The sequence below is a fragment of the Pungitius pungitius genome, chromosome 3, assembly GCF_949316345.1.
Source record: "Pungitius pungitius chromosome 3, fPunPun2.1, whole genome shotgun sequence".
In the NCBI taxonomy this organism is placed as follows: Eukaryota; Metazoa; Chordata; class Actinopteri; order Perciformes; family Gasterosteidae; genus Pungitius; species Pungitius pungitius.
In genome coordinates, this window is record NC_084902.1 from 1,118,782 (window position 1) to 1,137,538 (window position 18,757).

The 18,757-nt window shown below is 44.2% G+C and overlaps 1 protein-coding gene across 1 annotated transcript; it reads right to left on the reverse strand.

The window, feature by feature from the left end:
* Positions 1–1,124: 1,124 nt before the first annotated feature.
* Positions 1,125–18,109, reverse strand: LOC119223423 (alpha-2-macroglobulin-like). Its single transcript, XM_037480740.2, has 36 exons — positions 18,007–18,109; positions 17,692–17,872; positions 17,421–17,577; positions 16,847–16,899; positions 16,406–16,426; positions 15,740–15,905; positions 15,574–15,658; positions 15,351–15,498; positions 15,128–15,245; positions 14,906–15,015; positions 14,657–14,824; positions 13,909–14,136; positions 13,479–13,542; positions 13,235–13,380; positions 12,805–12,954; positions 12,432–12,575; positions 12,234–12,333; positions 11,976–12,129; positions 10,342–10,567; positions 9,723–9,849; positions 9,522–9,643; positions 9,393–9,444; positions 9,173–9,256; positions 8,797–8,973; positions 8,563–8,638; positions 8,297–8,453; positions 7,195–7,269; positions 6,596–6,758; positions 6,301–6,488; positions 3,058–3,270; positions 2,366–2,484; positions 2,110–2,200; positions 1,874–1,942; positions 1,685–1,790; positions 1,524–1,565; positions 1,125–1,319 (listed from the first exon to the last, which is right to left on the reverse strand). Exons 1-36 carry the CDS (start codon positions 18,090–18,092, stop codon positions 1,315–1,317), a joined length of 4,371 nt encoding a protein of 1,456 aa, XP_037336637.2. The 5' UTR covers positions 18,093–18,109; the 3' UTR covers positions 1,125–1,314.
* Between the last annotated feature and the right edge of the window lie 648 nt (positions 18,110–18,757).

Sequence of the window (18,757 nt, forward strand, 5' to 3'; positions counted from 1 at the left end):
AACTAAATAGAGAAACAATAATTATGAATATGTCTCATGAACTGATTTGTTCCATCATCTTTGCATAAGAGGAAATATTTTTCTCCTCTTGACAATCTACATCTTTTATCTCATTTAATTCCTGATCTGTTTGCATTTTTTTGAACGAATGTTTACAATGAACGGTTTGTACAAATTGTATTACTTAAGTCGTGTTTTTAATACTTCTGTGTCTTTTTCCTTTTTATGTATATTGTTTGTTATTGTTGCTATTGTTTGGCTCCACCTGTCTGTAAGCCACAGGTGTCCACGTTGTAACATCAGAAATTTTCGATAGAAACATGATACAGTTTTTTATTTTTACCCGGAAATAATTGTATTTTTCCAAAAAGGGCCTGTTATACGGCACTAAACCTGGAGTAACACGGCAGAAAAACAGCAACATAGCTGGTTAATAAAATAACCAGCCTACCAGAAACGTCATTGATCGCTTTGTTCATCTTCTGCACACTAAAACCACCAAGTCGTCTTCTTCAGTGTCGGAATAGAAAAGCCCCAGAATGCCTTCGTCAGACACTCACAGTCTCTTGCATTGTCATTCTCAATGTCACTTTCGTCTCAAGGTAAATTTGTGCTTGTGCTATTTGACTTCATCAGGCAACAGTCCAGTCTATCGAAACCCGTTGGTGATGGTGGATTTTTTCACACTGCTCCACGCGGTCAGGATCCACTGGAAGACATGGCCAAAAGTTGCTTTTCGGATGCAGTCAGTTTTGGTGAATGATTTCTAGCCGCTAGTAATACAAGCCTCTCACTCTACTCAGAGTGCCACTTTAAATGCACAATTCACACTGATGTCGAGTGGCTGCAAATACTTTGTTGTGCCTCCAGGAATCACAGCTGGAATAAAATGTGTCCTCTGGATGGCTGCTAACAGAGGGCCCATATAACAGATTCACACAATCTGTTATATGGGCCTTCATGCTGTCTAAAACGACATTTGTCATTTGTTTTTTAGCAATATTTCTGTGTCTTTGTTGGGGGGATACCAGGATTTGTTTGGACAAAATAAAAGCTTTCTTCATTTTGGAATGTGAATAAAACAGTGGAGAAAGTTAAAAAAGACACAGTTTCAGGAGTCCACATTCTCATCACATGACTTTATTGTCCATAGTGCATACATTTCATTTAATACGGTAGATACACAGCTACAAAGGAATGTGCCAGAATATTGAAATATATGCGTTGAGGGTTAGTAGACATGACGTTAAAGAACACAACTTGTATCGATTACTGGTATCAGTGCCCTCTGGAGGACTCATAGTACATCCCTCATCAAGCTGCAAAACACAAAATAAGAACAATCAATACTTTTACACTCCATAATATAAATCATGTATAATGAGTTTGGCTTTAGCTTACTAACCTCCCTTTTAAAAATCCCCTAATATTTTTCTAGAATTTTGTGTTGCAACGGAGAGGTTATTAACTATTTATGTTTTGGTTTTATTAAATCCGTTTCTGCTCTTTGTAACAGCTTTTACCTGTGGCACAAGCGTAGATGTATTCTGCGTCATCCTGGTCACCTGAGAGAAAAGAGAGAAGAGGGATTAATGAACAGTCACAGTCAACATATGTCCTGCCAGGAATCAATATGCTCATGACTGTTGAGGTCATTGAGGTCTGTAGGTTCTTGGGGTCTCACTTGGCTGGTAGTAGTCGTAGATCTTGACCACGGCCGGCTTCAGGTTCTGCACCTGGAGCACCTGAATGAGGTCTAAGGTATAATTGATGGGTATGTTCTTCTCTAACTGTTGACAAGAAAAACAGACAACAATGTGAGGAATGAATCTCGGAAAGTGTCTTGTTTTCCTGGCTGTGAATGTCCTCTCACCTCCGATATGTAGACCAGAACGTGATCCCCGGTTTGTTCTACTCGATCAACCAGCACGGCGCCTTTGAGCTGCAATGAGACGAAAAACCAAGATGGTTAAGTTCAAAATACCCAACTGAAGCTATTAAAACATCCACAAACCAATGAGTCCACTTCTTCTAGACAATGATCTGTTCTAAATGCCGCTTTCAAAGGCAAACGTAGCAATGTGGATGAAAGTTACTCTGATAACTCACACTTTTCAACGACTCCGGATCTGGGGCAAACCCAGAGAGCATCTTAATATCCAGGATCACCATGTTTGTACTGGCCTCTGCTCCTGTATACCTGCAATACAAGCAGAATAACACATGTGATGTTGCTCTGCTGCCACGTTATTAAACATTTGACCCACGTACGTCCAACAGTTACTGAAGCTTGTAGATGATTGCAGAGGACTGATCGTCACAGACGTTGTATTCTGCTGTCACGAGTGTTCTGCTGGTTACTTACAGGACCTTGATCATCAGAGAAAGTCCATGTCTTCTGCTGGTGCAGTCGACCTTTGGTGTGACCTCGACATCGAGAGTGGCAACAACAGACGGAGTCGGGACGTTATATTGAAGAGAAATCTGAGGAGGCACACAAGTGAAAATGAATATTAAGACATGAGAATACCTGTCTTTTACTGACATTTCTTCAAATGAATGATGCATCAGGCTGTAGGAGAACAATTTGGACTTTAAGGGGGTCTATTTTTCACATGAAAGATCAGATACAGACTCAGATAAAGGGTTGGTGATTAACTTTCACATCTTTCACTGTTTCCATAGAATATTGTTTAGCATAAACCATTCAGACAAAATGCAAGTAAAAGTTTTAGCATAATCATTAAATACAAGATCATAATTTCCTTGGTCACTCAGTGGTTCAGAAGTCACAAGAAACCAACACAATCTATTCCCTCATTTAAAAAAGTTTTAAAAATCATGATTATTATTGTGGTCATCAGAGGGTATTTGCAGCGTAGATTTTGCGGAAAATGTCGGACTTTATGCAGATGACATGTTATTTATATCTGAAAATTCCGAGACTTAATAAAGATCAGGTGAAAAACACGGTTAATCTTCAAAAGGTTGGACCTTCTACCTACTGGGCTGCTGTTTGGTGGATAGGGGAGAAGGGGGGGGGGGGGGCAAACTGACCTGGATCACAGCACAGGCATCACCCTTCACCTCCAGGCCGAACGTCCCTGTCGTCTCCTGCAGCAGCTTCTCCTGGTAGAGCAGTTTGTTCTTCTGGTTCACGTCAAACGTGAGCTGGCCACTGGGGGAGCGGACCGTCACCGTGCTCGAACCTCCGGGGCTGAACACCAGAGTGGAGTAGAGAGCCAGAGCCTGAAGAGCCACCACCGTGTCCTAGAATACACATCAACACAAGGAATTTACTTGTTTATGCATGAAGCAGCTTTTCACATGTAGGACTTCACTTTTACCGATTACAGTTCTCTCTATTTGTGGATTTTAAGAGAGAAATTCAGAAGATGATAGTTTGCAATGTATTAAACGGACATAAACTGTGCCCCTTCTATCCAGCAGAAGGCTGAGGTCCATCAGGACTAAGACCTCCCGCCACCTTAACAGTTTTCTCTCAGGGAACTCGAGCTGCGTGGAAACGCTGTGGGAACGCCCCTGCTTGACCGCGTCGTGAAGCACGTGTGAAATCTAACCAATGGCCTACTACGAGCAGTAAGTGGAACGAACGGTTTCTGCCTTCCCGGAGAGTACCTCCGCGCCGGTGCTTGCCATTCATCCCGGACGTCCACGCCGAGGTGGACGGCGTACGGCTTTGTATTCGTTACTAGCTGAGGCTAAACGACATGGCTATGTGAGCATGCCGGTCGAGGAGGGGGCCCTGACAATCCACTTATCCCCTGCGGCCGTGTCGTTTAGGACACCAGTGTTGCCCACCAAGCCCCTTAGGACGACCTCTGCGCTGGTGGGCATCAAGGAGAAGGACAAGTCCTTCCTCCTTGATGCCCCTCTCTCCCTGTCATCCTCTTCCGGGGGCGCTATTAGCGCGGTCGCGGACAAGCTCCACGCGGAGAGGCGGCAGACGCTCGATGTATTCCTTCCCCGTTGACGGGGCCTTCACGCGACAGGGTCTGTCCGAGGATGGCCGCCGCCGCCAAGAAGGCTTCGTCCAAACGGCCCTGACGCCATACCTACCAGGGCCCGGAGGGTGATCCCAACCGGGGGGGTCAGGGTTTTACCGCACTATCCGGTGCTCCCATCCTCCCGATACTCTCCAGGAGTCAGGCTGCTGTCCCCGCCGTCGTTTCGGGGCACAGCCGGCCCCAGTGAGCGTGAGCCCGAGGGCCGTTCGCCCCCTCCAAGGAGGGTTCCGGCTCTACTAGACCAGCGTTTCCCTGCCAGTGCGCTGTTACCGGGCGCTGCGTCTGCAGACCCAAGATATCCAGGGACCAGCCTCGAGGGGCTGGTGCCCCTGAGAGAGTTTCTGGGAGAGTTGCGAGCTCTCCCCAATGTATCTCAATGGGTCCTGGTACAATTGACAGCGGTTACGCCATCCAGTTCAGGTGGCGGCCGCCTCGATTTGGAGGGGTGCTACCCACAGTGGTGGACCCCCAGCAGGCTCTGGTAATGGAGCAGGAAGTGCAGGCTCTGCTGCAGAAAGGAGCTATAGAACGAGTTCTACTTCCATGCAGAGAGTCGGGCTATTACACTCGCTACTTCATTGTTCCAGAGAAGGACGGGGGTTTGCGTCCGATACTAGATCCAGGCCGGTTGAACCGTGCAGTCGCTTCAAGATGCTCACTCTCAAACAGATCGCATCACAGATCAGGTTCGAGGACTGGTTTATCACAATAGATCTTCAGGACGCCTACTTTCATATACCCATCCTCCCACAACACAGGAAGTTCCTGAGGTTTGCTTTTGGGGACAAAGCTTACCAGTAACGGGTTCTTCCGTTTGGCCTAGCCCTCTCACCCCGTACGTTTACCAAGTGCGTGGATGCAACTCTGGCAGCACTGCGTCTCCAGGGCATCCGCATCTTGAACTACATCGACGACTGGTTGATTTTAGCGCCATCCGAGCGTCACTCGGCGTTGCCTGCGGGCTCTGGCCATATGATGGTCCCTCGGGAAACTCCGCTCATTGAGAGCGGTTTATATCCCAGGGTACCTAAACCAGAGGGAAGACGCCCTGTCTAGACAGGTGCCGAGACCCGGGGGGGGACTGGAGACTTCACCCCGAGGTGTTGGAGCTCCTGTGGAGACACTTCGGTCGTGCCGAGGTAGACCTGTTTGCCTCCAGAGAAACAACTCACTGTCCTCTGTGGTTCTCCCTCACGCTCGTTCACCCCCGCCCGGAGCTATGGAGCTAGGGGGCCCGCCTCTTAGAATACGGTCTCTCAACCGAGGTCATGGAGACCATCTTCCACTCCACAGCCCCCGCTACAAGGAAGGCGTATGCCGTTAGGTGGAGGCTCTTTGCCACTTTGTGTGGGGAACGACAGCTAGACCCAGTTAGCTGCCCGGTCGGTTCAGTACTGGAGTTCCTGCAGGAACGATTCTCCACAGGTTTAACCCCCGTCTACTATCAAAGTATATGTGGCGGCCCTGTCGGCAACTCATGCCCCACTGGATGGGCGTTCTCTGGGGAGACAACCACTGGTATCCCGCTTCCTCCGTGGCACCCTGAGGCTGAGGCCAGCAGCCAGCACGAGAATACCGTCCTGGGACCTGGCCGTCGTACTAGAAGGTCTCTCCGGTGCTCCGTTCGAGCCCATCGCAGAGGTCGCATTGAAGTACGTGGCTCTTAAGACCCTCTTCCTGCTTGCTATTTCTTCCCTCAAAAGAATTGGAGATATGCAAGCCCTCTCGGTGGCCCCCTCGTGCTTGGAGTTTGCACCCAGCATGGTGAAGGCGTTTTTACTTCCTTCCCCCGGCTATATTCCTACGGTTCCGTCCACCACGGTCGGGCCTATTGTGCTGCAGGCGTTCTGTCCTCCTCCTCCGTAACTAAGGTTACATACGTAACCGGAGACGTTTCTTCCCTTCGGCAGTCGGGCTCATCAACAGAGCCCGGGGCCCCCCCTGACTGATTCTCACTCCATGTACATACAGTTTGCCACTTTCACTTTCTGTTTAGATGATGCACTATCTTTGTTTCTATTTTTTATTTTATCTTTATTTCTTAACTTACTGACCCATTGCTTTAGCGTACTAACCCATAGCATATATTTTATTATATTTTTATTTTTGTGTTATTGCTGCACTACGTTATCTGTTGTCCATTATTTTACTGTCTTCCGTCATGCACCAACTGCCAAGTCAAATTCCATGTATGAATGACATATGATGGCAATAAACGTTTCCTGGTTCCTGATTCCTAATTCCTGAGAATCCCTTGTCTCAGTCCTCCTACCTGTGTGGAGGAGAAGCCTCCGTAGTGGTTCTGCTGGGTCGTCAGCCACCTGACGATGCGGGTGGCATAGCCCAGGTCTTCAGCGGTCGGCGAGGACCCGAGTTTAGCCAGCAGAACGTAGGAGCTGATCTCCACGGACAGAGAGGCCGACGTATCTGCTGCTGTCTGAGACCAGTGGAGGAACCCTCCTACAAACAGACATTGTGAACCACCTTAAGATCCATTCAGTGAAGCAGCCAGAGGGATTTCCTCCACCTTCACTATTAGGGACAGGCTAAATTAGATTATTACGTACCTTGTTGTGTTGAGACCAAGTCCAGGCGGTTAAGGAGCTGAGCTCGGGCCTCCATGTCTCCTGCAAGGGTGAAGACGTATGCCAGCAGAGCCGTGGTGTGCGTGTTGCTGAGGTTTCCCACAGACTCTTTAAGGCAAGACAGGCTCTTCTTCACTTCGGGATCCTACAAGAGATTAAAAACAATAATCTCAGGACTCGCTCTAGGAGAGCAGTTAGTGAAGGCATGTTGAAAATACCAATGATACATTTTTATTTCTGAATGCACAAGCATAGAAAACCCATCTCTGTGTTCTGTACAGTCTTATGGCTCCAATGACATCCAAGTTATTTTTTATATATTGTACTCTTGGTTTTGGTTTTAGGGTCACAGGTTTGACAGGTATTTTTGTGAATAAATAATTATAGTTTATTTAATGACGCTCCAGTCAATGAGAGCCTTCCAGCTCTGAAACACGATGTACAACTCTCTTTCTATCTCTTTCTTCCTTTTCTGTGGAAATTGCTTTGTTTGTTTAAACATTTGTTAAAACATTTCAAAGGACAATATTTTGCACATAGATATGTAAAATTCTAATATTAATTGTGTTGTTTCTACTCACTTCAACGGACGTATTCATCTCCAGGAAAGCAGCGGTGATGTAAGCAGTCAGGGTCACTTCATCAGAGACGCCGCCCTAACATGAAAACATGAAAAGGAAACATGAAGCAGACACACAGATCATCAGTAGACATCCAGCAGTGAACAGATTAAGGTGAATCGTTGATGCGTTTCAAGTCTCTGATCATGTAACATTGATGTAACCACCACTAGTATTAAGACGTGCTAGTAATGTTAGCAGTACAGCTATCGGCTAACAGCTAGCGGCTAATCAGTGGGGGTTCAGTTACATTATGATGCGTCCAGGTTCTTCGAAAGATGATCATTATTATTAAGTTTTTAGTATTCTTTTTTTAAATAATACGAATAATAAAAATACAATCTCTTATTTCATGATTTTTTAAAGAATTTCATTTGTTTTCATTTTATTTTTGCTCTTATTTTTGTTTTCGTGCTGATGTGTGATTAGTGAGAAAGGCGCGTGAGGCACATTGTTTTGATTGTCACCAGGGGGACATTGTGGTTTCTGTAAATTATTGGTTTATTATATTTTAGCATGCTTTGGTTTTACATTTTAGCTGGTTTGTTTTATTACACGGCATAAGGAAACAACAGAAACCAGAGGGGAATCAAGACGAGAGGGAATCGAGTGAGAGGACGGAAAGACAGCGGACGAGCAGGCAGGGTGTAAACAAGCCAAGAGGAGGAGCAGGACGGACTGGACACCTCACACAGGAAGGGAGTGGAAAGGAGAGGAAAGGAGCAGGACGGAGCAGCATCAGTGGCTGGTCGAATTCTTAATTTCTTTTAGCACTTTGTTCCAGCTGGACTTTTAATATAACTGTAGTTTTTTATGGGTTTTAGTTAATAAAATCCTCCTTTTAACCATGCTTTTATGCCTTGTTATCCATGCTCTTCTTCCTCTGATGTAAAAGAACTTGTTTTTATGGAGACCTAGACTCCTCAACTAGGTGGCGTCGCTGGTACCTTTTTAATCTGGTATAGAATTATCTTTTTAATAACTAAATTTCAAGTCCCCCACCTCAAAGGGCTGACATGACCGTGTAAACCAACATGAGGAAGAATTGGACAAACTTTCTTACCTTCATCCTATTGTTGAACAGATTTCCTGACTTTTGGAAACAGCCGTTCTCTTTTTGTTTGTTTTTCAGCCAAGTTATCGACTCTTCGATCTTCTGCGAGTCAATGAAGACAAATGACTGGGCTTTGGCAAACGACCGCACCACAAAAGCGGTCAGCCTAAGGAAGAGGGGGAAATCTTAAACGACTCAATGAGACGAGAGGCAACACCGTCAGGTAAACTTCATGACATGTTCATATAAACAATCTGATCGATCAGTGTTCTCACCATGTGTTCCCCGGTCCTGATCCAAAGGTGCTATAGGCGCCGTCTTCATGCTTGTAGTTCAGCTGTCTCTGGTAGCCTGCATCAAAGTACAGTCACAGGGAATTATAGGGAAAGAGAAGAGGCAGCGACGACCAAAGGTCAGCACTAGGGGTCGGTTAACTGGAAGGACGAGCACTAGACTGTGGGAACATTTGTCCCACTTTAAGGTCCAACGTGAGGCCGACGGAGACTCACCGCTGGTCAGGAAGTTGGTGGCCTTGTCCTTGATGGCTTGGGTCAGCTGCTGTGTGTTTGTCAGGTACTGCAGGATGTAGATGTTGGGGGCGAGGAGCGCCATGTTCTGCTCCCCACATCCGTATGGCATCTGCAGAAGCCCGTCCAGGTTGTTCAAGGCTCGGCCCAGAATGTCACCTGCACCAAACAAACACTATCATGTCACCAACATGGTCTTCTAAAGATGCAAATTATCAAAGTGGAAAAACCTTTTCTTGACCTGGCCCAATGATGCTTGTTATTTCATTTAGTTAATTAATTTCGTACAATTTCATTTAAATGGTGCTATTTTGCGCAAAATTGGTTTGGTTTCAGCAAAACGGATTCAATAGTTTACCAAGGACGGATACTGAAGCATGGGCCGATCCAACAATCACGTTCTCGGGGAGCTGTGGGTCTACTTCCTCTGTCAAAGTCTCTCCTGTGGACAGAAAAACAGATCGCCATGAAATTAATGTCTGACTTTGAGGACTAGAGTCCCTTTAGACGACCAGTCCCTTCCGAAAACTTCTCATTTTATCGCAACAAAGTCCATTATTGGTTTCAAACTCACTGACCTTTGGGGCAGAGCAGCCAGTTGTGGGTCTCTGAGGTCTCGACTCCTTCCGCCTGAGAGGGGAGAAATGATTTCAGACGTTCCATCTGACGGACGGCTGGACTTTTACGTCTTGTTTTGAAGTACTAACCTTCACGATGAGGGATCGTGTGACCACGTCGATGCGACCCCTCTCTGGAACACTCACAATCTCGTTGTCACATGAAGCGTGTGACGCCACGGCCTCGGCCGACACCGACACGTTCACAACGCCTATAAACAAACAGGCTTTATTCCAGGTCATTTCCCATTGATTCCTCCACCTCAGTGTGGATGAAAGCCTGATTCTCACCTAGAGCTGAGGGGGCCATGGTCCAGCTGACGGTCTTGCGCTCACTGCCACACAAACAGAAAGTGTACCGGTCACCTGAGAGGGGGGTGAGGGTGTATTCTAAGGACGGGGTCGGAGCCACGTTGACCTGTTCAAGAGAGACAACAATACATGTCAAAAACGGAACTGCTTAGCTGTACCGCTAATTAGCAAATGTTAGTATCTAAACACACTAAACTGATGCTACATAGTACCGCAGCTTGTTCGGGGTTCTCTTCTATCAGAAGTTGTAGATCCTCATACTTTTCGGTACGAGGCTCCAAACTATCTTAGCCAATAGTAGAAATTGAACAATGCAGACCACTCATTGATCAAGAGAATCGTCACTTGTGGGACAAAATAGTAATAAAATGAAACAGTCTTAATGTTTTTCACTGTACCCAAAAAAGGCAGATCATGAAACTGCGTAGTACACTTTATAAAAAAGAGAAGTTTGTTTGGCGTTGTTATGCCAATCAGCTTAGAATCAAACACTGAGGCGGCGATTTCTAAAGTGTGAAAACAAGGAAAAGGATCCGGTGCCATAGAAATAGTTCTAGTCCAGTCGAGGAACCAGACGTTGAACATTCCGATCGGTTACCATGATGCAGCTTGTCAAGTAGTTGAAGACGGTCGCCTTCAGTTCAAAGTGCTCCCCCCGGATGATGGAGTAGGGCAAGCTGAGCTCCAGGAAGAAGGGCTGGAAGACGGTGATCTCTTTACGGGGGGCCAGGCCGAATCCCTGAGGGGACAGACAGAAGGCCTCCGTCTCCCAGGTGGTGATGGTGTCTGGGACGGTGAGGGACACATCCTTTGTTCCAGAGTCTCTGATACAGCAGATAAACACATTCTGTGACCTTCACCACCAGACTACATGATTTAAATCAGTTAAAGAATAACAATGGGAGCCGGCGATAAATGTTTGGAGAAAAAAAGTCATATTATTCTTGCCTAAAAGTAAAAAATCTTCATATGTTGGATTGTTGCATTGTTGCAATCTCAAAAAGGTGAGTCGATCCCTAAAACAGGGTTCCATGTTACTGAATATATGGGAATTAAATAAAAGTATTGAGTGGAACTTGAAGAGTTGGACCTAAAGTCTGATGTTTGGCACTTTGTGTTTTCACCATCTTGTTATTTTTTCACTAACCAGTGAACAGGGAGTTACCATTTGTGGACTGGGGAAGGGGGACATAGACACGGCGTATACGTCTATGGTAGAGATCTTACCATCACTGGTAGGAATTATGGTAGGAAATTGTCTCAATCTCTAGTTTCAAGTTTTTCTCAATACAGCATGATCTTCCCTTAGTAGATAATGGTCAATTTAAAGTCCAACAGACCATAAAGCAGAGAAACACATGGCGGGGCTACGCACTGATTGACGGGTCTTGTAGGATATTAAAAAATAAATTGACGACCAGGTTCATAAATTAACTATAAAATTAATTTAGTGTACACTAAAATACAACCATGACTTGGAGATATGTATTCAATAAAGTAATGGGAATGTTATAAAACCGTAATTGAATAGAATAATACCAATGTACAGTTATGATTGTATTCAATGTAATGTAATCTACCAAAATGCATTCATGTAATACTTGATAGCACCACAAACTGATATTGACCTAGAGGCCTTCAAAAGCCGAGCTACATTGAACTCACCAGGAGACCACTCCCAGGGGGCGTGGCCACTGACTTTCATACCTTTTACTCATCTGTATAAATTGTAGGCAGCCTTTGTTCTCGAGTTCACTGGTTGTAGACAACAGCATGGTCTAGGGATGGTCATAAGACTGGCCTGTTGGTTGCGGAGACTAGCGGCTCCTCAGCTGAGATGTTCTTTTTAGCACAACACCTTTTCCATTGTTAAATACTTTTGATTTTAACTGTTCATTCCAAGATGTCTCCCGTCCGTCTGGTGTTTCATTATTTGAACATAACAGTCTCTGGAAGTGTTTTTTGCCGTATAAATCACCAATGTGAACTGTAAGGTTTTGGCCTCAGCGGTATGTGTTCAGTTGAACTTAAGTTCCACCCTCCTATGTCACTTCTGCTTGCATGAAGCAAACATGGCGACAGCCAAAAACTCAAAGCTCCAAAATTGCGGACCACAAAGCAATGAATGCATCCATTCCATAGACACAGTGCATGATAAAGATCTACATGTGGTGGTATCTAATCGTAATACTAAATTTACGCATGGTGGCAGTGGTGCTAAAAAAAACTTACCCCACTTCCACCAGGTCCCATATCCAGGTCTCAGGGAAGAAAGTGCGGACTGTCTCTATTGGTGAACTACTAACACTTTCCGCACTCATTGAGTCCATCATTACAGGTGGGGCCATGGCTAAGCCAGGAACAGAATTATACCTGTAACTAATACCTGAAAAATACAGCACAACATATTAAACATCAAAGGTAGAAGAAACTAGTGCCGGTAAATAGTCAGCATGTGTCACAGAAAAATAACAAAATACAATAAGTCACCATAGTGACCATGGTGGCCATGGCTGTATTCTCTTCCTTTGTACATGAGGCACGAAGGCACTCGGATTAGCAGGTTTGTTGCCATCTTCATTCCCACATTCTAGATGAATACAAGAAGATACAGCAACCACTGAAATGAGTAACAACAAAACATACAAGAACAATCAATATAAAGATATTGTGCATTCATGTTTGTACCTTGAAGACGGTGTGAGCGTCCTCTGTCGGCTCACTGGGGAACGGCAAAACGTATCTTCTTGGTCTCACGCGCAAACATTGGACAGAGTCTTCCACCATATATGGAATGTGGTATATTTTTCTGACGGGCAACAGGTCAAAAATCTGAAGAGAAAAGGTATGGTGTGTATATGAAAAGTAAAATATTTATTCTTTAAAGATCCGAAAAATGGGGAACTATTTTTGTCAGATGCCTTTCTCCTGAAAGAAGACTCTTGATATCGTCACATACGTGATCTTCAAAATGGATACAACAACTGGTAGAGGGAGGAAAGGACGACAGATGGACCACGACGGGAGGAAATAGCTGCAGAGTGAAGACTGATGAAGCTACCTTCTCTGCCTCCAGAGTTTTCCCCGGCTCCTTGATGAGGACGCTCTGGTCGACGGCGCTCACGCCACACAGGGAGTCCGGCTGGGCCGTCACCTGCAGGACGGTCTCCTCTCCTGGGACAGCCGAGGACGGAGAAAACTCGAGGGACACCTGTTACAGAAAAGACACATTGAGTGGTGGATGAGCCGTTTGTGTGACCCCCACTGGTGTCCCTGCTAACATATGATCATTTTATTGTTTTTTACTGTAAAATTATACACGGATTGATTCAGAATTGAATTACAAGCCTTAAATTGTATTTTGATTTGATATGAAAACATCATCTTTTATTTTCTCTTTTCACAAGATTGTACCTGATATTCACTTAATATACACCTTGATTTCACACAGACACCTGACGAGCACGGGGACGCCTTCAGCTCACACTGACCTTGTTACTGAAGCATTTCTCCACAGAGAAGTCGGCGCTGTTGGCGATCACGGTCTCACTGGGCAGGACGGCGTAGGCCAGGACCTGGATGTGTGGTGCCATGTCCGTAGACACCGTCAACTTGAAGGAGACCTCGCCCTCATTCACTGAAACAACCCAACACCTCAGATCAACCACATTCCTTCATTCATCAATAATGAGGAATTATTAGCCAACTTTAAGGGTCCTTTTATTATTTGCTCACCTGATTTGTCTTGCACTTTGACCTGTTTAACCCCCTGAGCGACGATGACTCCTCGGGCTAAGACCTGCGAACAATTACACAACTTAGAAGAAACATTCTACAACATGTCATGAGTGGTTATCTATGTTAGTTAAAGGTTAACATTCAGGGGGATTGACTGGCAGCAATGAAAAACATTATTCCTAGGTATGTTCCAGTATGTAACTATTAGTATGTAATTACACAACTAATAATTATTGCTTTCCTTAGCATTGTAAAAGTCATGTTTCTACAACAGCCCATAGCGGACAAACCTGACACAATCTCAGGTGAGTCGGAAGGTACAGATGCGTTCAGAATGTTGAGTATAAGTTCCTTTGAGCCAGTCAGTATTAATGTATTAAACACCTGTGGCCTCTATAAAAGAACCAGTTAAAGATATTCCACTCACCAGATACATCACATCCACAGAGCCCTGGGCTTCTCCTACCACAGTGTACTGGATGGAGAAGTCTTCTTCTTGCTCACATGGAAGTGGGTTATTCTTCTTCTTCACCTCCAGGGAGCTGGAGGTTTTAGTGTGAGGAGTTGAAGGTCGGGCCAACAACACGGTGTGATCTGCAACCTTATAGTACGGTGTTCTGTAACCGGGGTAGCCAACACTCAGCAAGTCGGTAACCTAGATGGAGGAAAGTCCATTTTATACAGGAGCTCATGGAGGAAGGTTTTTACAGCAATAGTCAATTTTACGCCTATTTGACCACCATGAGACCATTTTTCCATCCAACAAGAAGCCTCACTACGTCTTTCTCTTTGCGGTTAATGAGAAGAGACGTATCGTCTTAATTAAACAAATCAGGTAATATTACGTTTGGAACATTGGCTTAGTGGCTATCCAACATCCAAGTTTGTTGGGGACGTACATTGTAGGAGATGCAAGATGTTGTTTTTTAAGTGAACTACTTTCTTGCCTTGTAAGATTCTTTTAAATTGACAAAAACGACATCTTTAGGTAATCTCTGAATTCAAATGGGATGGGAACATTCATTTGTCTTCATCTTCATATTTTTTTCCAGAATTAGGTCCAACAGCAAAGAGACTTCCACATTGGAATGCAACCCCTTGCAACATGGCCCTTGTCATGATGATGGCACACTGCAGCATGTTGAGAAACCAGCGTAGGGCCATTTCATACTTACATGTAGCTTGATGTCTCTTTCAAGTCCTGCTGTGCTGAATGAGAACATAGCGACACCATCGCTGTTGGTTGTGAGGTTCTGCAGCAGGCGTGCGGACCACCTTTCCCCCTCAAACAGGTGCAACCTCATGTCAGGAATGGGTGTGTCATTGTAATAGACCGCTTGAACCTGTTGGAAGCACAGATTGGTGTCGTTGAGAAAGCACTGCGTCTACAATCCCTGCAAAGAAGTGAAGACTGGTGCTCTTACTTTTCCCGCCAAGTTTGACCCTTCATCATGAATCTTGGGCGCGTCGGTGAAGGAAAGCTTTCCGACAACGTATGAAATCGTTAGTCTCTCCTCTTGTCTGCGTGAAATACCTGTATGAGAAGACTCTGTGTTTTAACAACATTTCAGTACACTGCAATTATCTGTAATTGTCTAATTATCTTTTCCACATATGAACATGACATAGAATACGATGTGACTTGCCGGTGCCCTCCTCTTCCACTTTGGCCAGAACATGCAATTCATCTTTCAGCGCTTTTTGATCAAGTTTTGTGAAGGTTGACATGGAGAAGATAAATGTGGCACAGCCTCCTTTGTCCGTCTGAAAAAAACAATGAAACAGGAGAAAATACATTGAAAGCCTTTTCAGTTTAAACACTTAATTTTATTAAATATAAGCATGTAACAGTCGCTATAGGAACCATACCTGCTTTGTCTCCTTGTGGCTTGGTGCGATTATAATGGGGAGGCCCAGCGGATCGTCGGGGGCGAGTCGAGGGGATTGGAAATAGTAACTAAGGGGTCGGCCCATCTCTACTTCTACACTCCCTGGAACCGGCTGTCCGAACGTGTACCTAATGAGAAGGTCATTCACTCACCAACTGGACCCGACTTGAGATTATTTGACAGTGTAATGAGCGCTTACTTACGTTGCACATACTTCCACCTTGATTTCCTCCTGGACGATACTCACTTCAGCGGATGAATTTATCTTCACGTCAAACTTAGGCAAGACTGGGAACAAAGAGTGTCATTAGCGTGCTAGATTCATTACACGATGGATTTAAATGGACGGTTAGAAAAAGAGGAACGTACCATATTTCTCTACTTTGAAGCTGTGATGTATTTTTTCCAATCCGATCGTCACAATAACTTGGTAGTTCCCTTCACGGGCCTCAGAGCTCAAGGCGTATGAACGCTGCAATATCTTACTATTGGACGTTTCATTCAGCCACTGTCCGATTCGGTTGTTGTTAGCATCCTGTCAAATTAAGTAAAATGTGAAGAACATTTATTCATAACACACACACATTTTCTTCTTTTCCTTCAAAACGTTTTTTTTTCATCACCAGTAACAGATCCATTGGTTTCAGTACCAGTGGTAGATCCATTGGTATCAGTACCAGTACCAGAGCCATTGGTATCAGTACCAGTGACAGATCCATTGGTATCAGTTCAAGTAGCAGATCCATTAGTATCAGTGTGTTTTGTCGGTGGCAGATGTACAAACAGAAATTCCGTCCAAATCCTTGAATCTAGTTTAATGTAGTTTGTCTTGAGTAGCCCTGATTATTGAGTCTAGTTCACGCAGTGATCTGAATGAACTTATTTAAGCGTCCAAGCTTAAGAAGTATTTTTTCAAGCTCATGCATTACATTTTAAATCAGTCTTTGAGAAATAAACTGGAGCATCATGCTTTATGGTATCTATTCATATATTAAAGTTTGTGTATTAGTGTGGATATTTTCTTTTTGGTCTTACCTCAATTTCGATGATATCATACTGCGTAAAAAAGAGAAAGAGGGAGATTTGTCAAAGCGTGTTTGTATTGCTCAACATTAACAACTGCTCAACATTTTTAGATCTGAAATGTTTTATAATCTACAGATTTACCGCAAAAACAAATATCAGTTCTTGGTCTGTTTTTTTTAAGAACAAACATTTTCTAGTTTCACTGTTAATACCTATTTTAAATAGATAATGTATCATAAAAGACATGTAATGTAAAATGTTTGAAGGTCTACCTAAAGAGGCTGTGGTCGTACTGTTGAGCCACAGCGTTGTGATTACACACACAGCTCTGCTATGGGAGCAAATAGATGTTGATCACTTCTTAAATAACTTGAAAACCTGAACCGTTATCCAATCGTTTCAATTAAATGTAAATGAGACCTAAATTAAGGAGAGACTGTAAAGTCTCACCAGGCCATTGGCAGGTCTGAACTTGGAATCCAGTGTGATGACTCTGAAATGCACTGAGAGAAATAAAGACAGATTATTCTTCCACAACAGGGTCAAGCCTATAGTAAAACTACTCAGAAATGACATGAATACTATCTAAAAGTAAAATGGTTTCATGAACCTTTTTTGTTTTGGTTCTTATTTATATATTCTATCTAACGTTTTCAGATGAGTTCTGTTGCTTTGTCGTATACGCTAGGGTCCTTTTTTATCATTAGTGATAACTATTTTTATTTATCCCACCTGACCTGGTCTGTAAATAAGACATATAAAACATTTTTCTGTATTGTATTCCACATATTTTCCATAAATCTAGTGGAAATGAGAAAATGCATTAATTAAGAGCACACAATTTCTCTCTCACTACTTGTGAGGAAATCAGCATTAAGATGTGAAATAAAATTAAAAGGTTGTAGGAAAGCAAGATGACTTCTGCATGCATTTAACTCCAAACAAACTGTTTTTGACGGGGAAGCCTGTCAATACACAGCGTGGTACCACATCGTATAGAGCGCCATATATCAGCTCAGCGTACCTGTTTGTCCAGGGAGGTAGATCGGTTTGTCCGTTTGGACGAATGTTCTTGGGTTATAGACTCTGATCAAGACCTTCCGGAATTCTTTTGAGTAAAAAGTGTTGCCTCGAACCTCCACCTCAAAATGCTGCACATCTTCATTCTTCGCTAAAGGCACCTGTGACAACAAGAGGTTTTAAAGTCATGCAGCATGAATCCCATCGAGGTTCTAGAGTTATATTTCAACAAACACATGCTCAAAGCATTGTGTGGAATGATGTTGAGCTCTCACCACAAACTGAGTGCAGCTATGGAACTCTGTGCTGGACGTCTTGGTGAGGAGGGTCGTATTCCTCTCTGAGGACTTCAGAGTGATGGTCATGACCAGAGTCTCGTTGGGCTGAAGGAGACTGGCACAGAATTTGGTCTCAGCCCCGGCCTGAAGAACGGCAGGAATGGCCACCATGTACTGCCTACAGATAGGGGAACAAAGGGCACACAGCTCATTGGATGAGAGATGAAAGAAACTCCAACCGCCACCAACAAATCCCAAAGAGTCATGTTGAGTTATTTCAAGCTTTATCTGACCAGGTGGAGGTGAACTTACGGTCCTGCCACGGCTCGACCCACACACATCCAGCTGAGGAAAACACAAAGAGTCCATGTCCACATCTGCGTCCCAGGGAGACCCATGGTTGACTGAGGCGATAATGGGGAAGACGAGTGAGTCTCTTTTAAATAGCCTCTGACCAAACGACCCCCCTCCCAACTCCTCCCCCTCTCTACGCCCACTCATTATGCAACCCTGCATTGGTATTCCAGGTAGTCAATCACTCACACTTTGTGTTGTTTAAATGACAATAACTGCAATTGTAAAGACTTAATTGGGTAATTCCACCTATACATTTTTTATTATATAAATTAAACATTTTGAACATTTAGTTTGTTGCATTCTTTGCATGGTGACACAGGTTAAAGTGGGCCATGGTGGCTCCGGCTCACGGACACAGTTTTGATCCAATCAGATTTAACCCCCGTGTCTCAATGTAAGAGAGGCCCACGGTCCTCTAGGTAGACATTTCACATTAAAGTCTATGGGGACCATTTTGTTGATTGTCATAGTCTTAACCAATCAGATCTGAAGTTGGACATGTAGGACGTTGTCTTCGACATGCCAGTAGCACCGAGGTGGCCTCATAAGTACGTCTGCAATCGTCCTGTGATGGTAAAATATGCATGACCATATAATGTATAACGATGTGTCCTTTTTGTGAACCCAAAACGTTTACTAAGAAACGGCTTCTGGGACTAGGCTTCCTCCTGGTGCCTTATGTGAAGTAAAGAAAGTACAAACTATG

Bases quoted from the DNA above. Each gene is read 5' to 3' on its own strand.
- LOC119223423 (XM_037480740.2), bottom strand. From the start codon at position 18,092: ATGGGTCTCCCTGGGACGCAGATGTGGACATGGACTCTTTGTGTTTTC. The intron at 14,137-14,656 runs GTAAGTATGAAA...TCCTCCATCTAG, and splicing joins AAAGAGACATCAAGCTACAT to GTTACCGACTTGCTGAGTGT. The intron at 9,850-10,341 runs GTAACCGATCGG...TCTCTTGAACAG, and splicing joins ACTTGACAAGCTGCATCATG to GTCAACGTGGCTCCGACCCC.